Source organism: Lissotriton vulgaris, chromosome 3_1 (genome assembly GCF_964263255.1).
Source record: "Lissotriton vulgaris chromosome 3_1, aLisVul1.2, whole genome shotgun sequence".
NCBI classification, from domain to species: Eukaryota; Metazoa; Chordata; class Amphibia; order Caudata; family Salamandridae; genus Lissotriton; species Lissotriton vulgaris.
Genome location: NC_141689.1, coordinates 953,930,634 through 953,950,113, shown reverse-complemented (window position 1 = coordinate 953,950,113; position 19,480 = coordinate 953,930,634). Strand labels below are relative to the sequence as shown.

Below are 19,480 nucleotides of genomic sequence, written 5' to 3'. Positions count from 1 at the left end.
AATGGCCCTTTGGTATAAAACTATTGGTGAGGAGTAATCTTTTCAAATTGTATGTAGGGAGTTTGGATAGAAACTACCTGTATCTCTCCAATCCTCCTGGCTGTGTCGATTTGCCAGAATAAAAGCAGTTTTCCATGAAAACATCTGGTGACAATCCTAGTGGAAGGGCTGAAAGAAGCAGTTATTTACCTTCAATAATGCTGTATCTGGTAGAGACTATCTAGCTGCTGATTCCTCACCCTAGAATTATCCCCGGGCATCAGACTGGATCTAGAACTTTCCCAGGAGCAGTACATTTTTATGCTGGGAGGTTGTGTCATTCGGCTCTGCGTGGTGTTGTCGTCCACGGCAAAAGCCACCACCCTGGTGTGCGAACGTCAGTTACTTTACGTGGCTTACCACGCCAGAGGTGCAGAGCCATGAAGTACATTAACCACTGGTGTGGGAAACTAGGGCCCTGAGAGGGGAAAACCCGGTCCCCAGAAATCCGGTTGCAGAGCGGGGAGGAAGGGTGGGTCGGAAAGCAATCTGTGGCTAGACAGTCACTACAAGATAAGGCATTACCGAAGATTATTAACTTGCTTACCTGATAGAGACTTAGCTGGAGATTCCTCACCTTAGAATAGAACCCAAGCAATATCTCTCAGGAGGTGAGTCTATGGACCAATTTCCCACTTGGAAGTTCTGCAGAACCGAACGGGCAAAACACTGATCCCTGCACACCTGACTATCTGGGCAGTAGTGTTTGTTAAACTTGTGCAAAGACACCCATGTTGCTGCCTGGCAGGTGCCCAGACTGGAACTCCGTGTGCTAACGTAGTAGTTGCAGCTTCAGCTCTGGTGAAATGAGCTAGCAACCTTTCGAAGGGTTGCTTATTAGTCAATAATTAGCAGCTTTTGATGCAGAGTACAAACCATGATCAGATGGTCCTCCTCTTTACGACCAGTTCTTTGTTTGCTTCAACATGCCCTACGAGGAGTTGGTCGTTCACCCGGAACTCTTGTGTGCAGTCAACGTAGAACAACAATGCCCTTTTTGGGTCCAGATGGTTTAGTTGCTTCTCTTTCTGTGAAGGATGAGGTGTAGAGTAAAAAGAATACAGAGAGAAAAAAGAATGCAGTATGATGGATTGGCCTACGTGAAAGGGAGTGACCACTTTCGGTAGAAAGAATGCTCTTGTACGAAGCACTAGTTTGCCTGGGTAGATGTTCAGGTAAGGAGGCTTGTACGAGAGAACCTGAAGTTCAAAGATCCTACGGGCAGATGCTATAGCCATGAGAAAGGCCGTCCTGATGGTAAGGAACCTCAGGGGACAATTGTGCAGGGGCTCAAACGGAGCACACATTAGGAAAGTGAGGATACGTTTGACGTCCCATTTGAGGCATAATAAATGAAGAAGGTGGAAGTAAAAGTTGTAAACCTTTCAGAAACCTATTTACAATAGAAGATTTGAAGTGGAATGGCTGGTCAGGCAACCGCAGAAAAAGGGGAGGGTAAGAGAGAGAAAGTAGAGAAGAACCCGATATAGAGGGGCAGAAAGGGAATTGATCTGTCCCTTTGTACAACATGCCACAAATATTCCCCAATGGCAGGCCTATAACATCTCGGTGGAGAGGCACCTGGCTGCTAAGATAACCTAAATAATCAAAAGAACTGGACCTCAAAACAAAAGTCAGGTGCTCAGAAAAATCATTGAGGACTCAGTTGAAGACCCTCATCCACGTATTCAAACTCTGAAGCGGCATGTTGTCTCCCCTAGGGTGGTGATGTGATTAGCATCATTATAGGGTTTTGTTCACCTGAGTGTACTGTTCTCCTGGTTGAGAAACCATCCTCCTTACTGGAGGCCAGATGTCTACGTTGAGAAAGATGTGTTGTGTAGGTGAATTGAAATTATCTCCAAACCCAAGAAGTGCATTTAATAAAACTATAAAGGGAATGGGGATAAGGTTAAAAAGGCGATGTCCTTCGGAAGAATTACTAATCCTACTCATCTAGTGTACATGTTTCAGCCATAAGTAGCCCAGGCGGGTCAGTGGCTTTTGTCAGGACCAAGTGAGATTAGGTTGAACCCAGGGTAAGAAAAACCTTTGTTAATACTATTAAGTTACATACATACAGCCCAGAAGGTAATTCCTATTTGGACACACTGAAATGAAGGCCCAATCTAATAGCGTTGCTGTAGAGGAGGCAAAGTCCTCATGGGAAGGGGAGGACCAATTGGGTCCGTGCACATTTGCGTGACGGCCGTAGTCAGCACTGCTACGCGTCACTCCCGTCTCAAATACATTGTCCTCCACGATTTTTCTGAGCACATGACTTTTGTTTTGAGGTTCACCTCTTTTAATTATTATATTGATAGTGGAGGCTAAGTGAACCCATTAGCCTTACCTTTTTCTCCCTTACTGATTGATGCCAAGATAAAGTCACAGATTTTGGGTAGAAGTTCGAAAGACAGCGGAGTGTAAACAGGTTCTGGTGGAGAACCCTCCCCTTCAACAGAAGATTCACCCAAAAGGTGAGGACATGGCCATGGTCGGAGGACAGATGGCCATGCTCAACAGCTAAAGATACAGACTCTCTGTGCCCAGCCCGGAGCCACAAGGATGACTTATAGCGCAAATTGTTCCTGATCTCTGGGCAGGAGTGATATGGGCGGAAAGGCATACAGAAGGCCTAAGCTCCACTCGAGACAAAAAGTCTCCCAGCCGAAGGCGCCTTGATAAATCCAGCGCGCAGAACTGCTGACAATGCACGTTTTCAGGGGTGGCAAAAAGATCTAACCAAGGCTCTGCCCACTGCATCTCACAGGGTTTGATTTGTGACTGACCCACTTCTAAGTACCCTTTTTTTACCGCCCTCATCGATTTATCGCATTTGGGCTACTGACTTCAACATTATAGATCACAGGACCACCCCAACCAAATATACAGAATAACTTGAGCTTTCCTGACGTTTGCAGATCCACTGGCCACCTTCATTCTGAGAGGGATTGCCCAAGGAAGCCCACCCCCATGCTGAGCTGTCACCGACTTTATGTCCTGAAGAAGACCCTCATGACAATTTAACTAAGCTCTGTCTGGATCTGAACGTCGACGATAATACCTGGTTCAGCCTCAACAAATCTCCTGGTCCAAATCACTAGCCACCGGAGATATTGTTTTGTCCCTTTGTTTTCTGACCATTTCTTAATTTCTTCATTTTCACTTTGTATATATGCACTTCACCACTATCACTGAGCACCAAATGTCCCCATACTTTGTCCGTGCAAATTTTTGTATCTCGCTTTGACAGCCTTGTAAATATGTGTAAATATCTATGAGAGCTTCAATTTAATTAATAAAATACCTTTGCCAGCATCTACTAGTGAGTGCTGTGTAACAAATAGTTTCTTACCTCTCGGTGTAGTTTTGCAGCTTGAAGATCTTTCTGGATTCACTATGCTGTGCATATTCCGCTATCTGGTGGTTGGGTCCGGATTCAGTCTTTTTTCTCTTTTTTTTTTTTTTCGTACCCCAGGTGGGCGTTGACGTCCCGCCATTTGGTGTACCTTCGGTGATGTCGGCATGCTTCCGGCGGAATCTCCCAACCTTGGGCGCCATTTTCAGATTTTTTTATTCTCTTTTGTGTCCTTGTAGTGAATCCATGGCTATGTTTGTTAAACCTTTCTCCAACGTAATTCTTTTCACGTATCTTGTAAGCTTCAACTTGCTTTCTATTCCATGTGTTTCCACCTTCTTCTCCAGCCTCTTCTTTCTGGTGGAGGCGGGTGGGTTCGCTAGTGAATCCAGAAAGATCTTCAAGCTGCAAAACTACACCGACAGGTAAGAAACTATTCATTTTGCAGCGTGAATCTTTCTGGATTCACTATGCTGTGCATAGATTTTGTAGCCGTTTCGTTACTTTTGTGGCAGCTGGGTGGAAGATGAGCGTTGGTTGTTGAATATATGTTGAAGCACTCTTTGTCCTACTTGTGCTTCCTTGTTCATCTGTACATCCACGCAACAGTGCTTAGTGAACGTGTGCACTGAAACCCATGTTGCCGCCAGGGATATGTCCTGAATTAGTGTGTTGGCCAGAAAGGCAATTATTGCTCCTTTCTTTCTGCTCGACTGGGCCTGTGCCCCTCCTGTTAGCTCCTGGCCCGCTTGCTTGTTGCAGAATTGTATCGTTTGTGCGATCCATCGAGCTATGGTGTTCTTAGTCACTGGTCTACCCAGGTAACTGTTTGCGAAGGATACGAAGAACTGTTTTGTCTTCATGTGTTCCTTCGTCCTTTCAATGTAGTGCATCACTGCCCTTCTTGCGCCTAGAATGTGGAGCACCCTCTCAGCGCTTGTCGTGGGGTTCTGGAAGAAGCTAGGAATTTGAATACTCTGATTCATGTGGAACCTTGACACCACCTTTGGCATGAAGTGCGGGTCTGTTCTCATCACGACCCTGTCACTGCGTATCTGGATGTAGGGTTCCTGCAATGTCAGTGCCTGTGGTTCGTTCACCCTGCGTAGCGAGGTGATTGCTACCAGAAAGGCCGCTTTCATTGTCAGCATATGCGGTGATGCCTTGTGGATGGGTTCGAAAGGTGTTATCATGAGCTCTGTCAGTACCACATTCAGGTTCCAAGCCGGCGGCGGCATCCTTTTTGGTGGCGCTATACTTTTAGCCCCTTCTAGGAATCTTTTTACTACTTGAGACGTAAAGAAGCTTCTCCCTGTTTCTCCTCTTGTGTATGCCACAATAGCTGCTAGGTGTACCCTCAGCGAGGATGAGCTTAGCGTAGCTTTTATTAGGTGGGTGAGGTATCTTAGCACAGTTGATTCCCTGGTCAGCTTTCTATGGAGACATTTCTTGCAGCACCATTGAGTGAATCTTTTCCATTTTTCCCCATAGCACTTGCGTGTGCTGCGCCTTCTTGCCTCCCGCAGCACCCGCAGGGTGCTCTCTAGTAGTTTTAGATGTGCGAACTCTAAGTCCTCATTAGCCAAGCTGAGAGGCTGAGGCTCTCCGGCTCTGGGTGTAGAACTTCTCCATTTTCCATGGAGAGTAGGTCTCTTCTTTTTGAAAACTTGTGGGGTGGACCCTGCGCCATCTCCATTATCTGTGAGTACCAGGTCTGCCTGGCCCATTGTGGTGCCACCAGGATGAGCGTCATGTTGCTCATCATGCATTTGTTGAGAACCCTGGGGATCAGTGGTATCGGGGGAAAAGCGTAGTGTTTTTGACCAGCTTATCCATAGGGCATTCCCCTGGGATAGTGCCTCTGGTTGTCTGGATGCAAAGTACTGGCATTTTGCATTCTGGCGTGTTGCAAACAGGTCTATTGTCGGAGTCCCCACCTCCTGAATAGTCTTTCTGTTTCCTGTATGTTGAGTTCCCACTCGTGGGATGCTGAAGTCTGCCTGCTGAGCCAATCCGCTTCTACATTGTCCTTCCCTGGCAGGTGTATGGCTAGAAGGTCTATTTTGAGTGATATTGCCCATCTCCAGATTTCCTGTGCCAAGCTTGACAGAGGGAATGATTGAGTTCCCCCCTGCTTGTTGATGTAAAACATTGTTGTGGTGTTGTCTGTTTGTATCAGCATCTTTTGGTTGTACAGTTGTTTTTGAAAGGCCTTGAGGGCAAGCAACACTGTTTTCAGCTCTAGGTAATTGATGTGTCTGACCGCATCCGCTGGGCTCCACAGACCCCTCACTCTGAGCCTGTTCATGCCCATGCCTTCTGGGATGCGCCTGTGGTGATGTTCACTGTTGGGTCCGGTGGCGTTAGAGGCTTCCCTATTGTTATCCTCTCTTTGGTCCACCACTTCATTTCTTCCTGCACCTTGTGTGTTACAACCACTAGATCCTCCCAACGTCCTGTAGCTTTTGACCATTGCTGTTTCAGCCACTCTTGGAGTGGTCACATTTGTAGGCGTACATTGGGGACCAGGTGTATGCATGACGCCATCATTCTCAAGATCTTGCTCACTATCCTCACTGTCAGAGCTCGCCCCTTCTGGTAGTGACTTTTCTCCCTCAGTAGGCTGAGTGTCCTCTTTTCGCTGGGCAACACCCTGCATTGGACAGAGTTGATTTGAGCTCCCAGGAAGATCTTCACTTGCTCCGGTTCCATCGAGCATTTTCCCCAGTGTATGGAGAATCCCAGGCTTGTTAGCGTTCTTGTGACCTGCTCTGCATGAACCTTGCATGTCCTGTAAGAGCTTGCCTTTATGTGCCAGCCGTCGAGGTAGGGGTATACGTGTATCCCCTCTCTTCGCAGATGTGCGGCCACTGCTGCAAGGCAGGGTTGTGAATTGGTAGTGATCCTTGTTTACTGTTAATCTTAGCATGTGCGTGTGCTGCCTGTTCATGGGGATGTGCAGGTACGCATCTTTGAGGTCTACGCTGGACAAGAAGTCCCCGGCCTTTATCTGTGGGATGACCTCTTGTAGGGACGTCATCTTGAATTTTTGAGTTTTTACATACTTGTTTAGGAACCGTAGATCCAGGATGGGTCTTAGGCTTTCGTCCACTTTTGGCACCAGGAAGTAGTTTGTGTACACTCCCCTGTTCCGTTCTTTGAATGGGACCGGTTCGATGGCCTCCTTGAGGAGGAGTTCTTGAGCTTTCTCTTGGAACAATTGCAGCTCTCTTCCCGAGTGCTCTCTTTTCTTTGGCTTTCTGTTTGGTGGTCTCTTTTCCAACTCTATGCAGTATCCATAATGTATGATGTTGAGTATCCACTTGTCTGTGGTTATTTTTCTCCACTCCTGGAGAAAAATTCTCAGCCTGCCTCCTACTGGTGTTACATGTTCTTTTGTGTCTTGTCCGTGTAGCCCTCTCCTCTGTTTTCCCGTGCTCCTTCCCCGGAGGGTTTGAGTGGGTGAGCACCTTTTTCCTTGTGAAGTCACTTAGAGGGGGGGTTGTTCACCGCCTCTCCTATGTCCCCGTCCGTTTCCTTTTCCTCGAAAGGACTGGCCCCTGTTCTGATAGTTCCAGTTTAGCTTTTGCTGGCCCTGGTGACCTTGGTTGTCACTCTGTTAACTCTGGTGGAACGCCTGGTGTGATTGTCCTTGCTGGTTTGCACCCCTTCCGTTTGGCCTCAGAGTAGGAGTGCCTCTTCTCATCCCCCTGAAATGCAGGGCCCCCATGGACCTTGCCGTCTCGTTGTCTTTCTTCAGTTGGGTGAGTTTCTCATCAACTGGGGCTTCGAACAGTGTTTCTCCATTGAAAGGTGTGTTCATGATGTTGTTCTGAACCTCAGTTTTGAAGCCGGAGATCCTGAGCCAGGCTTGCCTATAGCCATCAGTCTGCTGGATGTTTCAGCCCCATCCAAGGCGGTCTTCAAGCACGAGTTAGCAATGCTTTTCCCTTCTTCCACAAGATGCGTCGCCCTCTGAAGGTATTGCTCTGGGAGGTGCTTGAGCAATTGGCCGATCTCATCCCAATGTTGGTATTGGTGTCTGTTCGAGAGGGCGTTGGAGTTAGCCATCCGCCAGTGCATTGCGGCGTTCTTCTCAATTTCTCTGCCCGTCAGGTCCATCCTCCTGCTTTCCTTGTCAGGTGGTGGCCCAGATGTTGTTGGGACGTTGGCCCTTCTTCTGGCCGTTGCAGCGATTATTGAATCTGCTTTGACGGACCCCTTGATGTAAGCAGGGTCCTGGGAGGAGAATTTGTATTTCTTCTCTGTCCTCGGAGTGACTGACCTGATGTAGCGGGTCCTTGAACGCTTCTTTCCCCTGATCCGTGACACTTTTCAGCATGGGCAAGAACTTGCTTCTTGTCTGTGTGGGGAGCAATGTTTCCAGCAGGAAGTCTGCTTTAGGCTTCTCCTCTTCCAGCTTAACCCCATAAGCTGCTGCTGCCTTCCTGACGACCTCGTATGCCCCAATGTCATCTGGCGGCGAAGGCCTCGAGGGATATGTCTCCACAGGCTCCTCCGGGTTTTCGGCCTCTATGTCCTGCCATTTTAGGTCTTGGGCCGTCGAGGCTCTTGAGCCGTAGCTTGACTGCTGCTCCCCAAATTCACCCTCTATGTAATAGAGGTCCTCTTCCTCTTCGCGTTCCGAGGGTTCCGGACTTTTCGGCGGCTCTTAGACGTCGAACTCCTCGTGCTTCTGCACTTCAGCGACGGCCGTTGCTGGCTTCGAGGGGATCCTGAAACTTTTAATCTTTTCGTCGAAGTCCTTCTTCCTCTGAAGGATGTTTTCCATCTCGGCCTCGAGCCTTCTTTTCTTTCTCTACAACTGTGCGGCCTGCTCGTCGTCGAGCGTTTCGGCTGCTCTCTTGACGGCGTCATCGACGTCAAAGCTTTTTTTGGCTCCTTCTCCTTCGAAGTCCCTTTTTCGGGGGCTTGCTTCGACGACCTTGGCTTTTCGCCGGTCTTCGGCGCCCGGGAGTCCTTCTCGAAGGATCCGTTGGGCCCTTTATCGGGGGATGCAGCTTCGGTCGTCGAGGTTTTCGGCGCCAGTGCTCCCTTCGTGGCTCTGGACTCTGATTTTCGAGAGTCTGTCTCAGGCTTTCGAGGCCCTGTTGAGGTTTTCGGGGTCGTACACTCTCATACCTTGTCAGACGTTTTCTTATCGGTCTCTGAGCCCGTGAAGTCATCTGGACCTTCGGCGATGTTGTCCTCGTTGTCGGTGGAGAGTCCCAGTTCATAAAGCGTTGGGGCCTGGCCTTTGCCCTGCATCGTGTAGTGAGCTATCCTCTGCTTCTCTCGAACCCGGAGTGTCTTCGGTTTGAAGACGGAGCAGGTGTTACAGTCTTTGCTCTCATGGTCGATCGGCAGGCAGAGGTTGCAGACAGGGTGCTGGTCCTTCTGCGCGAACTTGTGGTGGCAGTTTCTGCTGAATTTAAAGGGTGTCTTGTACATCCCTGCGTTCAGGGGCCCCCCCTGTGTGCGCATTCTCCGAAGGGCGTCGAAGATCTCGATGTTCTTCCCTTTCTTTGTCAGATAGTGGAATATACACAGCATAGTGAATCCAGAAAGATTCACGCTGCAAAATTACATTTTGTGTTCCAACAACATTGAAAATACCTGCTAATTCTTTAATTGAAATAATTGCCACTTCTATGCTATGTACCGAGCAACCGTCCTCTAAGCTAGGGAGCAGGTTATAGAACTGCTCTGCTTATACCTACAGCCCCAAATAACCCCACCACCCCAAGACCCTTGCGGACACCTCCCTCATCCACAAGAGACAAGTTAGGCATGACCCAGCAACTCCTAGTCTGGCAGTTAAGAGATCTAACTTCATCAGGGATCCTCACGTATACATACGAAAAACTAAGCAAAGAAACATTTTGTTGCCATAAGAAGAAACTGCACAACAACCTAAAGAAATCAAGCTTTGTAATAGGTTTATTTTCAGTCAGCAAGACTGGGATGCCTGTTAATGGACAAGATAGGCTTCTTGATAAGTTTTCCTTTACAACTGAAGGCATTAGAAATTGTATTTTATTAAAAAATCTCTCTGTATTTTACATTTTTTGTTTTAGATAATATAACATTTAATAATTGTTAGATGGTACGTTAGCGTAGCATGCTGTTAAGCGTTCATTAATAACGGTTTAAAAGTGTGTTGAGTCAGTATTTAATGTTTGCATGCTTGTTATTTACCTGTGCTGCTAAATCAGGGTTCTGGTTTAATGATTGCATCATACTCCTCATATAAGGCGCTGATAACATGTTCTGCATAAGCTGAGGGTTTTCTGTGATTTGCTGCATCAAGCTCTGCATACCTGGCGTGTTGAACATTCCAGCTGCAAGTAAACCAGAAGAGGTTACATTTTTATTAAATAAAAGAAAAGTAGAGATTAAACAATCTAAAACTAACAGCTTGTAACTAGTGTTTTTATTTTAGTCTGAGGCTATTTTCGGATATAAAGAGCAGGAACAAGTGTGCTCGCGAAAATATTGTAGTAAATGAAAATTTGAAAGGATTTTTTGCTGAAATTGGCGATAACAGGCCTTTAGAGCCATTTAGCACACTAGTGACAGTGACTTTGCTTTAGATGCCAAGCTTAAGCAAAGAAGTGAAACCGGGAGTACAAGTTCTCCCTCCTGTGCAGCAGACAAACTGAAAACAGACAGCTGTCAGTGTAAAAGATTCTCCAGGTTCTAACTAGCATTGGCAAAGCCAATTGGTCTCGCCTTTGGGACCGGGCTTGGAAATGCTTTTTAGAAATGCTGTACAGACACTAAGGTTTCAAAAGTTTTTTTTTGTAACCATACAGCTTGTGATGACTGGTAGACGAGTCCTAAAAACAAGCCAAGCTTTCACATGGCTTCCTTCTGGTGTTCTAACATCATTCTCCAAGCACAGCACAGCTCATCCCATCGCCACCACTCCACACCAAACAGCCTGAAGCACAGTAGGTCCCGGCTATACCACTGTGCTTCTGTGGCATTTTTTTTTATTATACATATGGGGTGACCTTATTATGAAGATGCACTGTAGTACTGGGAAAGTGCTCAAAGGAGGGCGTTATGCAGTTTTTCAAACAGTCTGTTGTGCAAGCCGACTATTTGAAAAAGCATTCCATCCTCCTCCAAGTACTTCCCCAGCACACATCAGTTTGTTTCAGGGTAATTCCATCTGAACCGTCACCTCGACCACGGTGGCAATAAAAATAGAGAAAACTTGCAATCACCTGTAGAGTCACCTGTAGAGTCGCTCTGGAAATTGGTTACTTTGTTAAGTCAGTCAATAACAGCAATACAAATTACATTTAATTAAGGAGGCGTCCCATCTTTCATGAGATTTTTACTTTTTCTAGAAAGACTTAAAGTGTCAGTGTCGTATGATAGGTAATAAGCATATTTATCCAACAGTGTACTGATTTAGCTCCTCAATAAATGAAACATAACACGCTGACCTTTGGAGTAATCCGAGAGAAAGAAAGACACCCATCCAGTAGCTGAACTGCACAATGTGTAATCTGGAAACCTCACATCAATCCCAGCTTCTTTACTTGACTGAACCGTGTCATTCTTGGAAGTTACTTTACCAGGCTTTGCCTTCTTTCCTTGATCATCACATTTGAGATCACCCTGAAATGGTTCTGTTCAGGATGCGCGCTGAACAAAAATTTCTCTTGCATGTACTTAACCGAATATGTTATTCCATCTTCAATAAAAACTATACACCATATATTGGGGCATGTGACAACTGACTTGTTTCTTGGTTCACTAACAGCATAGTGTCAGGGCTTTAATGAACGGTTCGAAGTTCATGTTTACATGCCACTGAATATGTGCCGTAATTATTATTATTTTTAAATTCTTTTTATTATTACAAAAAACGGCATCCATACAAAACACTTCATGTGCAGGAGTCAATACACAGATCAAACATTATTCATGTACAGTCAAATCGAATACAATCTTGCTTGGATTGCCACCACCCTCGGGGAGGAAACTGCCTCCTGCCAATCTAACTTTTTATATATCAGTGAGATGGCTTTTTCAGGTAAATGGCCGTCGAGAATTCTGTCTTCTAGCAGGGAGGAATATGGTGAGGCGGAGCCTGTGGTAAGATGGGCCCTGAGTGCATGCCTCACCTGGAGAGATCTACAGTATTTTGAGTCTGCAAGACTATATTGTTTCTGAAGGGAGGCGAATGGGACAACCCCACCCCGGTCCCAAAGGTCTTTTATTTGGGAAATCCCGAGTAGATCCCATTTATCAAACCCCTTAGTTTGCCACAAGTCCCTGAGCCTCTATGAATTCCACAATGGATTAGTCAGTGTCTGTCTGCCTTTCCATCTCAAATACATGAACTGAAAGAGAGGTTGGACCCTTGAGACGATATCTACCAGGTTTGGAGTATAGTGCCCTCCCGTAGTCCCCCCCTACCCCCTGGAGAAGCCATCTATCCATGGCGTATCCAGGATCGCCAAGGCCTCTATATGTGCCATGGTTGATAGCCGCTAGGTGTGCTAACCAATAATATTTTTTGATGTCTGGTAGACTGATGCCTCCATCATACCAATTCAGAGTGAGTTTAGTCAATGCAATCCGGGAGTGACCACCCCACAGGAGGCTCCCCTGGAGACTATTTCCCTGAAGTACGAGGCTGGGACTGGGTCCATCGAGCCCTGGATGGCATAAAGAAAGCGGGGCAGGGACATCATTTTAAAAAGAGTCGCCCTGCCTAACAGCGAGAGAGGCAAGGCAATCCAAGCCAGTATATCTTTTTATAAGCCGTTGTACAGGCGGAAGGAGATTACGGGTGAAACGGCTCAAGGGGTTCAGCGAGATGAAGATCCCCAAGTATATGAAATCATCGGTCGCTACCTGTAGAGGGAAGTTCTTCGAAATGGCGGGGATGCTCCCCGTAGCGGGTAGAGGACAGATTTCTTCCAATTCACAGTAAAACCTGAATATCTTCCAAACACCACCTGGATTTCAAATAAGCCAATCAATGAGGCTCTCAGGGAAGTCAGATATAGTAGGATATCGTTCGCGTACAGGGATATTTTATCATTCCAACTTCTTGCCCAACGCATGCCACAGATCCAGGCCGCTAGGGGCTCCAGAGCCAAAGCGTACAGGAGGGGCGACAAAGGACACCCCTGCCTCGTTCCCCATCTCAGTTGAAAAGTACTTGACATGCGATTATTCACCACCACCCTGGCCAACGGCTCTGAATACAATAGCCAGACCCAACTAACTTATGTCGGTCCAAAGCCCATTTTTGCAAGTACTACGAAAAGATAAGGCCATTTCACCATGTCAAAGGTCATGGTGGCGTCCAGCGAGATCAACACCGCTGGTTCTTGTATAGTTGCCGCTCTACCCAAGACACCAATCAATCAGCGCAGGTTTAAGGCAGTATTGCGATGTGGCATGAATCCGGATTGGTCCGGGTGTACGAAGCTATCTATTACTTTCACCAGTCTGATCACCAACAACTTAGCAAGGACTTTGATTTCAACGTTAAGCAAAGAAATCGGTCTATAGGAGGTATAACTGGTCTTGGGTTTCCCCTCCTTGTGAATGACTACTATATTAGCAATCCCCTGGTCTAAGAGAAGCGCACCCTTCTCCAGACTATCCTCAAACATCGAGAGAAGATGTGAGGCTATTTTTATCCAGTCGGAGCTTGTAGAGCTCAATCGGCAGACCGTTAGGGTCCGAAGCCTTCTTGGAGTTAACTGACCGTATCGCTTGGGCCACTTCATCATTGGAAAATTCAGATTCCAGGTAGTCCCTATTTTCATCTGATAAGTGTAGGAAGCGGGATGGCTTGAATTAATCCGCAATTCTCATCAAATGAGTAGGTTCCTTCCGCACTATATACATTTTTGTAATAGTAAGCAAACTTATCAGCAATTTCCTGTGGGTCTGTGACCAGCTCAATTCCTTTTACTCTAAGCTCAGGCACAAGGCGACTGTCCAACTCCTTGTCGAGCCACGCTATTAGTTTTCCTGACTTGTCTGCCTGTTTGTACATTCTGCTCTGTGTTTTCCTTCCCTGAACCCTGGCTCTATCTGTCGCTATACCCCTGCATTCATCTTGTTTAAGGTGTAAGAGATGTAAACTCTCAGGAGTTAGCTCTGTTTCTAGTTTGGACTCCAAATTCAATACCTCGTCCTCCACCTACGCCAGCTCCCTCTGTTTTTCTTTTTTCTGACCCACTATCAAGGACAGGGTATGTCCCAGATTACCCAACTGTTAGGCTTCCCACAGAACTTGAGCTGATTTCAACGTTCCCTCATTGTCAAGAAAGGAAAATGCTACTTACCAGTATGCATCTGTTCTTGGCATGTAGAGCTGCAGAATCCTACATTTAGCAATAGATCGCAACCTGGTGTTGGGCTCGGATGATTGCAGGTTGTTGTTATCTTCTTGGAAGAAGTCTTTTGTAGTCAAGAAATAGGTGACTCCTCCCTTGGACAATACTGCGCATGGTCATCGACTCCATCCTCAGATTGTTTTTCGCCATGATGTGAAAAGATGGAGTTAGTAGAAGTAAAGAGAAAAGGATGTCCATGCGTGTGCATCTAAGTAAGATGAGTACTGGAACGGATACAAGTCCCGGGGAGGCGGGAGGGCATGTAGGATTCTGCAGCTCTATATCCCAAGAACAGATGCATACTGGTAAGTAGCATTTTCCGTTTGAGGCATATGAGCTGCAGATCCTACATTTAGCAACGATTGTGCAGCAGTGTCTCCCCTAGCGGTGGTCGCTTGTATCCGTTGCAGCATACTGAAAGAGTGTTTTAAGGACAGCTTGGCCTACTGCAGCTTGCTGTTTGGCTTGCACATCAACACAATAGTATTTAGTGAAGGTGTGTATTGTAGACCATGTTGCTGCCTTGCATATATCCTCTAATGGTATGTTTCCTAAGAAAGCCATAGAGGCTCCTAGTTTGCGAGTGGAGTGTGCTCTAGGAGGAACTGTTAGTGTACGTTTAGCCTTGTGATAGCATATTTAAATACACTTAACAATCCATCTAGCAATACCTCCTTTAGAGATAGGATTGCCTTTGTGTGGGGGAGAGAAGGATACAAATAGTTGTTTTGTTTTTCTGAATGATTTAGTCCTGTCTGTGTAATATAGTAGAGCTCTTCCAACACCTAGGGTGTGCAAAGCTCTTTCTGCAACAGAGTCTGGTTTTTGAAAAAACACTGGTAACTCTACTGATTGGTTTAGGTGAAAAGGAGTAATCACTTTTGGTAGGAATTTTGGATTGGGTCTAAGAACCACTTTGTTAGGATGTATTTGAAAAAATGGTTCTTCTGTTGGGAATGCTTGTATTTCACTAACTCTTCTGAGAGAGGTAATGGCAACAAGGGAAGCAGTTTTCCATGTTAGAAATTGTAGTTCACATTTATGTAACTGTTCAAAAGGGGGTCCCATGAGTCTTATAAGGACCACATTTAGGCTCCATACTGGAGCAGGTAGTAACCTGGGTGGGATTATTCTTTTCAATCCCTCCATAAATGCTTTTATTGCAGGTACTCTAAATAGAGATAGATGTTGTCTATTTTGTAAATACGCTGCAATAGCTGGTAGATGCAGGCGTATGGAAGAGTAAGCCAAATTAGACCTTTGTAAGTGTAGAAGGTAGCAAATGATATTTTGGATGGAAACGTCCAAAGGATCAATGTGATTGTTGTTACAGTATATTGCAAATCGTTTCCACTTAGCAGCATAGCATGCTCTGGTAGTGGGTCTTCTAGCTTCTTTAATTATATTCATACAGTCTGGTGGTAGGTTTAAGTAACCAAACTCTAGTGGGACTCGATGGGTATTTCCACGGTTGGGGACCTCTGGGACAAAGACACGATAATACCGTTCCCGCAACTCCAGCAGCAGTATGACCTTAGTCCCACGGAAACATTCAGATACATACAAATTAGACACGCACTGCTCCAAGCAATCCCAGTGGGTACTGCACTGCCGGACTCCTCACCACTTGAAGACAGGCTATTGACAGACTTCATGCAACAGAGCGCGACTTCCCTCACATATAAAAAACTGATCAACAACTTAGAAGACCCCACGCTGAAACTTAAAGACAGGTGGGAGGAGGACATAGGAGGGACGGACGAATCGGAATGGAACGAAGCTTTAGCCTCCCTGAAAGAAGTAGGCATTTCGGCAAAGTTCAGACATACATTACACCAGGACACTACTCCACAAAATCCATAGAGCGCCCCATCCCTTCTGCTTGAGAGGCTGCGGGGAGGAGGGAACACTATTTCATACACTATGGGATTGTCCCCACATACAGGAATTCTGGAGGCAGATCATGCGCATAATTTCCCAGACGCTCAGGGTTTCCATTTTACCAGAACCTCGTAAGTGCCTTTTGAATATCTGGAACCCGAATGACCTAGATAGATATGGGGTAATTTGGACTACACTGGCCATAACAGTGGCCAAGCGTGATATCGCACAGAAATGGGGAGTTCCGGATGTACCCACTGCGAACAGATGGTCCAAAAACATGGACGTCCTGATGGTCACGGAGAGAACTGTATATGTACTTCGAGCTTCCCCCCGCAAATGGAATAAGGTGTGGTCACCATGGAACGTTTATAGGGGTGAAATATGTGAGCCCTTACCAGAGGGAGGCGATCTGGACTCGGAGGGGGAGGAAGAGTAGCGAATAATATTGAGAATGTCCGCTTACTCGTGCTACACGCAGCACCGTGTTGAATTAACTTGCCTATGAGAAGACAATGGGGCGGATGGGCCTGGGGTTGGGAGGGGGAGTGGGTAACGTACATAGAAGTGATGACCTGAGTTTGGGGAAAGGGAGGGGGGTATGTCTCTTAGAGTTTTACGAGAGACACCCAGGTTGGGCAACACTTAACGGGGAAACACTGTTATACTCTGTTAACTTAAGTAAGGAACTACGGTAGAACGTACATAGAATATGTTAGAGAAGAAACAAACTAAATGTAGGTTAGAAAATGTTGTTTAAGATCCCAGGACAATGCCGTACGTATATGAAACTGCAAGCTTGAATGTACTGTACTAACTGTATACTATGCCTTTATATCAATAACGTTTTTTTTTAAAAAGTAACCAAACTCTAGGACTTCAGAAGCCAGATCGCCAAATTCAGTTGGCTTGGTTCTGGGTGTCTTATTTCTCCATGGTTCTGTATTAACAGGGATGGCGTGAGCTGTAATTTCTGATGTGGAACCATTGAGATATCTAGTAATGTGGTGAACCACGGTTGACGTGCCCATGGTGGGGCCACTAGTATCAGTTTGAGGGGCTGTTGTCTGAGCTTGCGTACTACTAGTGGAATGAGTGGGAGAGGCGGAAAAGCGTACGCAAATCTGCCTGACTAATTCATCCATATTGCATTCCCCTACGACCGTGGGTGTGGAAACCTGGCGGCGAAGGTTGGACATTTTGAGTTCTTGTGGGTGGCAAACAGGTCTATTTGTGGATGCCCCCACATTTGAAAGATTGGTTGAAGTACTTGTGGATGCAACTCCCATTCGTGAATCTGTTGTGATTGACGACTTAACAGGTCTGCTATCTGGTTGTGGATCCCTGGAATGTGTTCTACTGTCAGATGTATGTTTTGAGGAATGGCCCATCTCCAAATGTTCTGTGCAAGTTGGGACAGTTGCAGAGAGTGCCCCCCACCCCCTGTTTTTGTATGTAGTACATGGCTGTCATATTGTCCGTCCAGACTAAGACAGCTTTGTTTTGGATTTGTACTTGAAAAGTTTTGAGTGCTAGGAAAATGGCTAACAGCTCTAAGCGGTTGATGTGGAACTGTTTCTGTTGATTGTTCCACTGACCTTGTGTGGTATAATGCAGGAGATGGGCTCCCCATCCTGTGAGGGATGCGTCTGTCGTGAGCACTACTTGTGGAACAGGTTCTAGGAACGGACGTCCCTTTGTCAAATTTTTGGTGTTCCACCATTGTAGAGAGCGATATGTACGGCTGTCCACCAACACCAGGTCTGTGAGCTGACATGGAGACTGATTCCACTGTTGTGCTAGACATTCTTGTGGTGGACGCATTTGCAGTCTTGCGTGGGGAACTATGAAGATGCAAGATGCCATCATCCATATTAGTTTCATGAACACTCTGGCTTGTAGAGAGTGCTGGCATTGAAAAAGGGAGACTAAGTTCTGAATATTTTGAATCCTGGCTTGACTGGGATAGGCTTTAGCTACTGATGTGTTTATAGTACCTCCTAGATATTGATGAACGTGTGAAGGCTCTAGGTGCGACTTGGTGTAGTTTATTGTAAACCCTAAGTTGTGCAGTGTTTGAATTGTTTGCTTTGTGTGTTGTGCACACTGGTTGTACGATCTTGCCTTTATGAGCCAGTCGTCTAGGTAGGGGAAGACATGTATTTGTTGTCTTCTGAGATGTGCTGCTACTACTGCTAAGCACTTTGTAAACACTTGTGGTGCTGTTGTAACCCCAAATGGAAGGACTTTGAACTGATAGTGTTGTCCTTGTATGACAAACCTTAAATACTTCCTGTGCGCAGGATGTATTGGAATGTGAAAATAGGCGTCCTTTAGGTCTAGTGTGGACAGAAAATCTCCCTGTTGTAGTAATGGGAGTACCTGTTGTAAAGTGATCATGTGAAAATGATCTGATTGAATATAGTGATTGAGTGGCCTGAGGTCAAGAATTGGTCTTAAGGTCCCGTCCTTCTTTGGAATTAGGAAGTACAGGGAGTATACTCCTGTTCCTTGTTCTTCTAATGGAACTACTTGAATAGCATCTTTTTGTAGGAGTGCTAGAACTTCCTGTTGAAGCAGAGTTGTGTGTTCTGCAGACATTGGACGCTGTCTGGGTGGTATGTTTGGGGGGGGTTGCTGTGAGTTCTAGGCAGTAGCCATGTTGGATAATTTGTCTTACCCACCTGTCTGTTGTGATGGAGTTTCAGACAGGTAGGAAATGTGAGAGTCTGCCCCCCACAGGAGTGGAATGCTATAGGGGAGGCAGAGGGAAGTCATTGTTTAGGAGCGGAAGAGGAGCGGTTGTTGTTACTACCTCTTCCCTTGTTGTTATTGCCTCTATATCCTCCTCTAAAGAATCATCTATTAGAGGAGGCCTGCGTGTGTTTTAAAAGATGATGTTGTGTCTGCGCCGGTTTGCTTGGAGCCTCCTCTATAAGAGGAGCGGCGAAAAGAACCTCTAGCTTGGGCGTATTGTAACGCCCCCATCGACTTAGCGGTATCTGTGTCTTTCTACATCTTTTCTAATGTATTATCTACCTCCGTCCCGAACAAGTGGTTCTGATTAAAGGGCTGGTTTAGAATGGTAGTTTGTACCTCTGGTTTAAAACCTGAGATTCGTAACCATGCGTGACATCTGAGAAGAACGCTAGTGTTTACTGCTCTGGATGCTGGGTCAGCTACATCTAGTGCACATTTAATTGAGGAATTTGAAATTAATTTGCCTTCCTTTAAAAGTTCTGCTGCTAGATCTTTGTGTTGATCTGGTAGGTGTTCCATTAACTTTTCTAGTTGATCGTAATGGGCCCTGTTGTAGCGCGAGAGTAAAGCCTGTGTGTTTGCTATGAGCCATATGTTTTTTGCTTGTGCAGCGATTCGTTTCCCTGACACATCAATGATCTTGGACTATTTGTCAGGCTGGGGGGTGTCCCAGAAGTTTGAGAATTGGCCCTTTTGCACGCATTAGACACTACCAAGGAGTCTAGTGGCAGATGACCCTTAATGTAAACTGGATCAGCTGGTGCTGGCCTATACTTTTTCTCTATTCTAGGATTTAACACCCTACACCTTACTGGATCTTTAAAAATCTCTGGAGCATGTTTTATGACTCCCTTAATAATTGGTAATATTTGAGTAGACCTTTGTGACTGCTCGAAAGTGTCTAACAAAAAGTCCCCCTCAATGGCATCAGAGTGCATGGGAACCCCATGGTAAAGTGCAGCTCTGTTTAACAAATGATTAAAACCAATACTGTCCTCTGTAGGGGAAGGTTTTGTTGGGTAGTACTGAGGATCAGGGATGTCTGGTGCATTATTTGGTG

General features: G+C 46.0%; 1 protein-coding gene across 1 annotated transcript in view; it reads right to left on the bottom strand.

Annotated features, from left to right (window-relative positions):
* UBQLN1 (ubiquilin 1) overlaps positions 1 to 19,480 on the bottom strand; it is a 564,657-nt gene that overhangs the window by 170,576 nt on the left and 374,601 nt on the right. Inside the window, exon 7 of the mRNA XM_086961317.1 lies at positions 9,599 to 9,741. Within this exon, the coding sequence (XP_086817443.1) occupies positions 9,599 to 9,741 (143 nt within the window). The remainder of the gene's footprint in view (positions 1 to 9,598; positions 9,742 to 19,480) is intronic.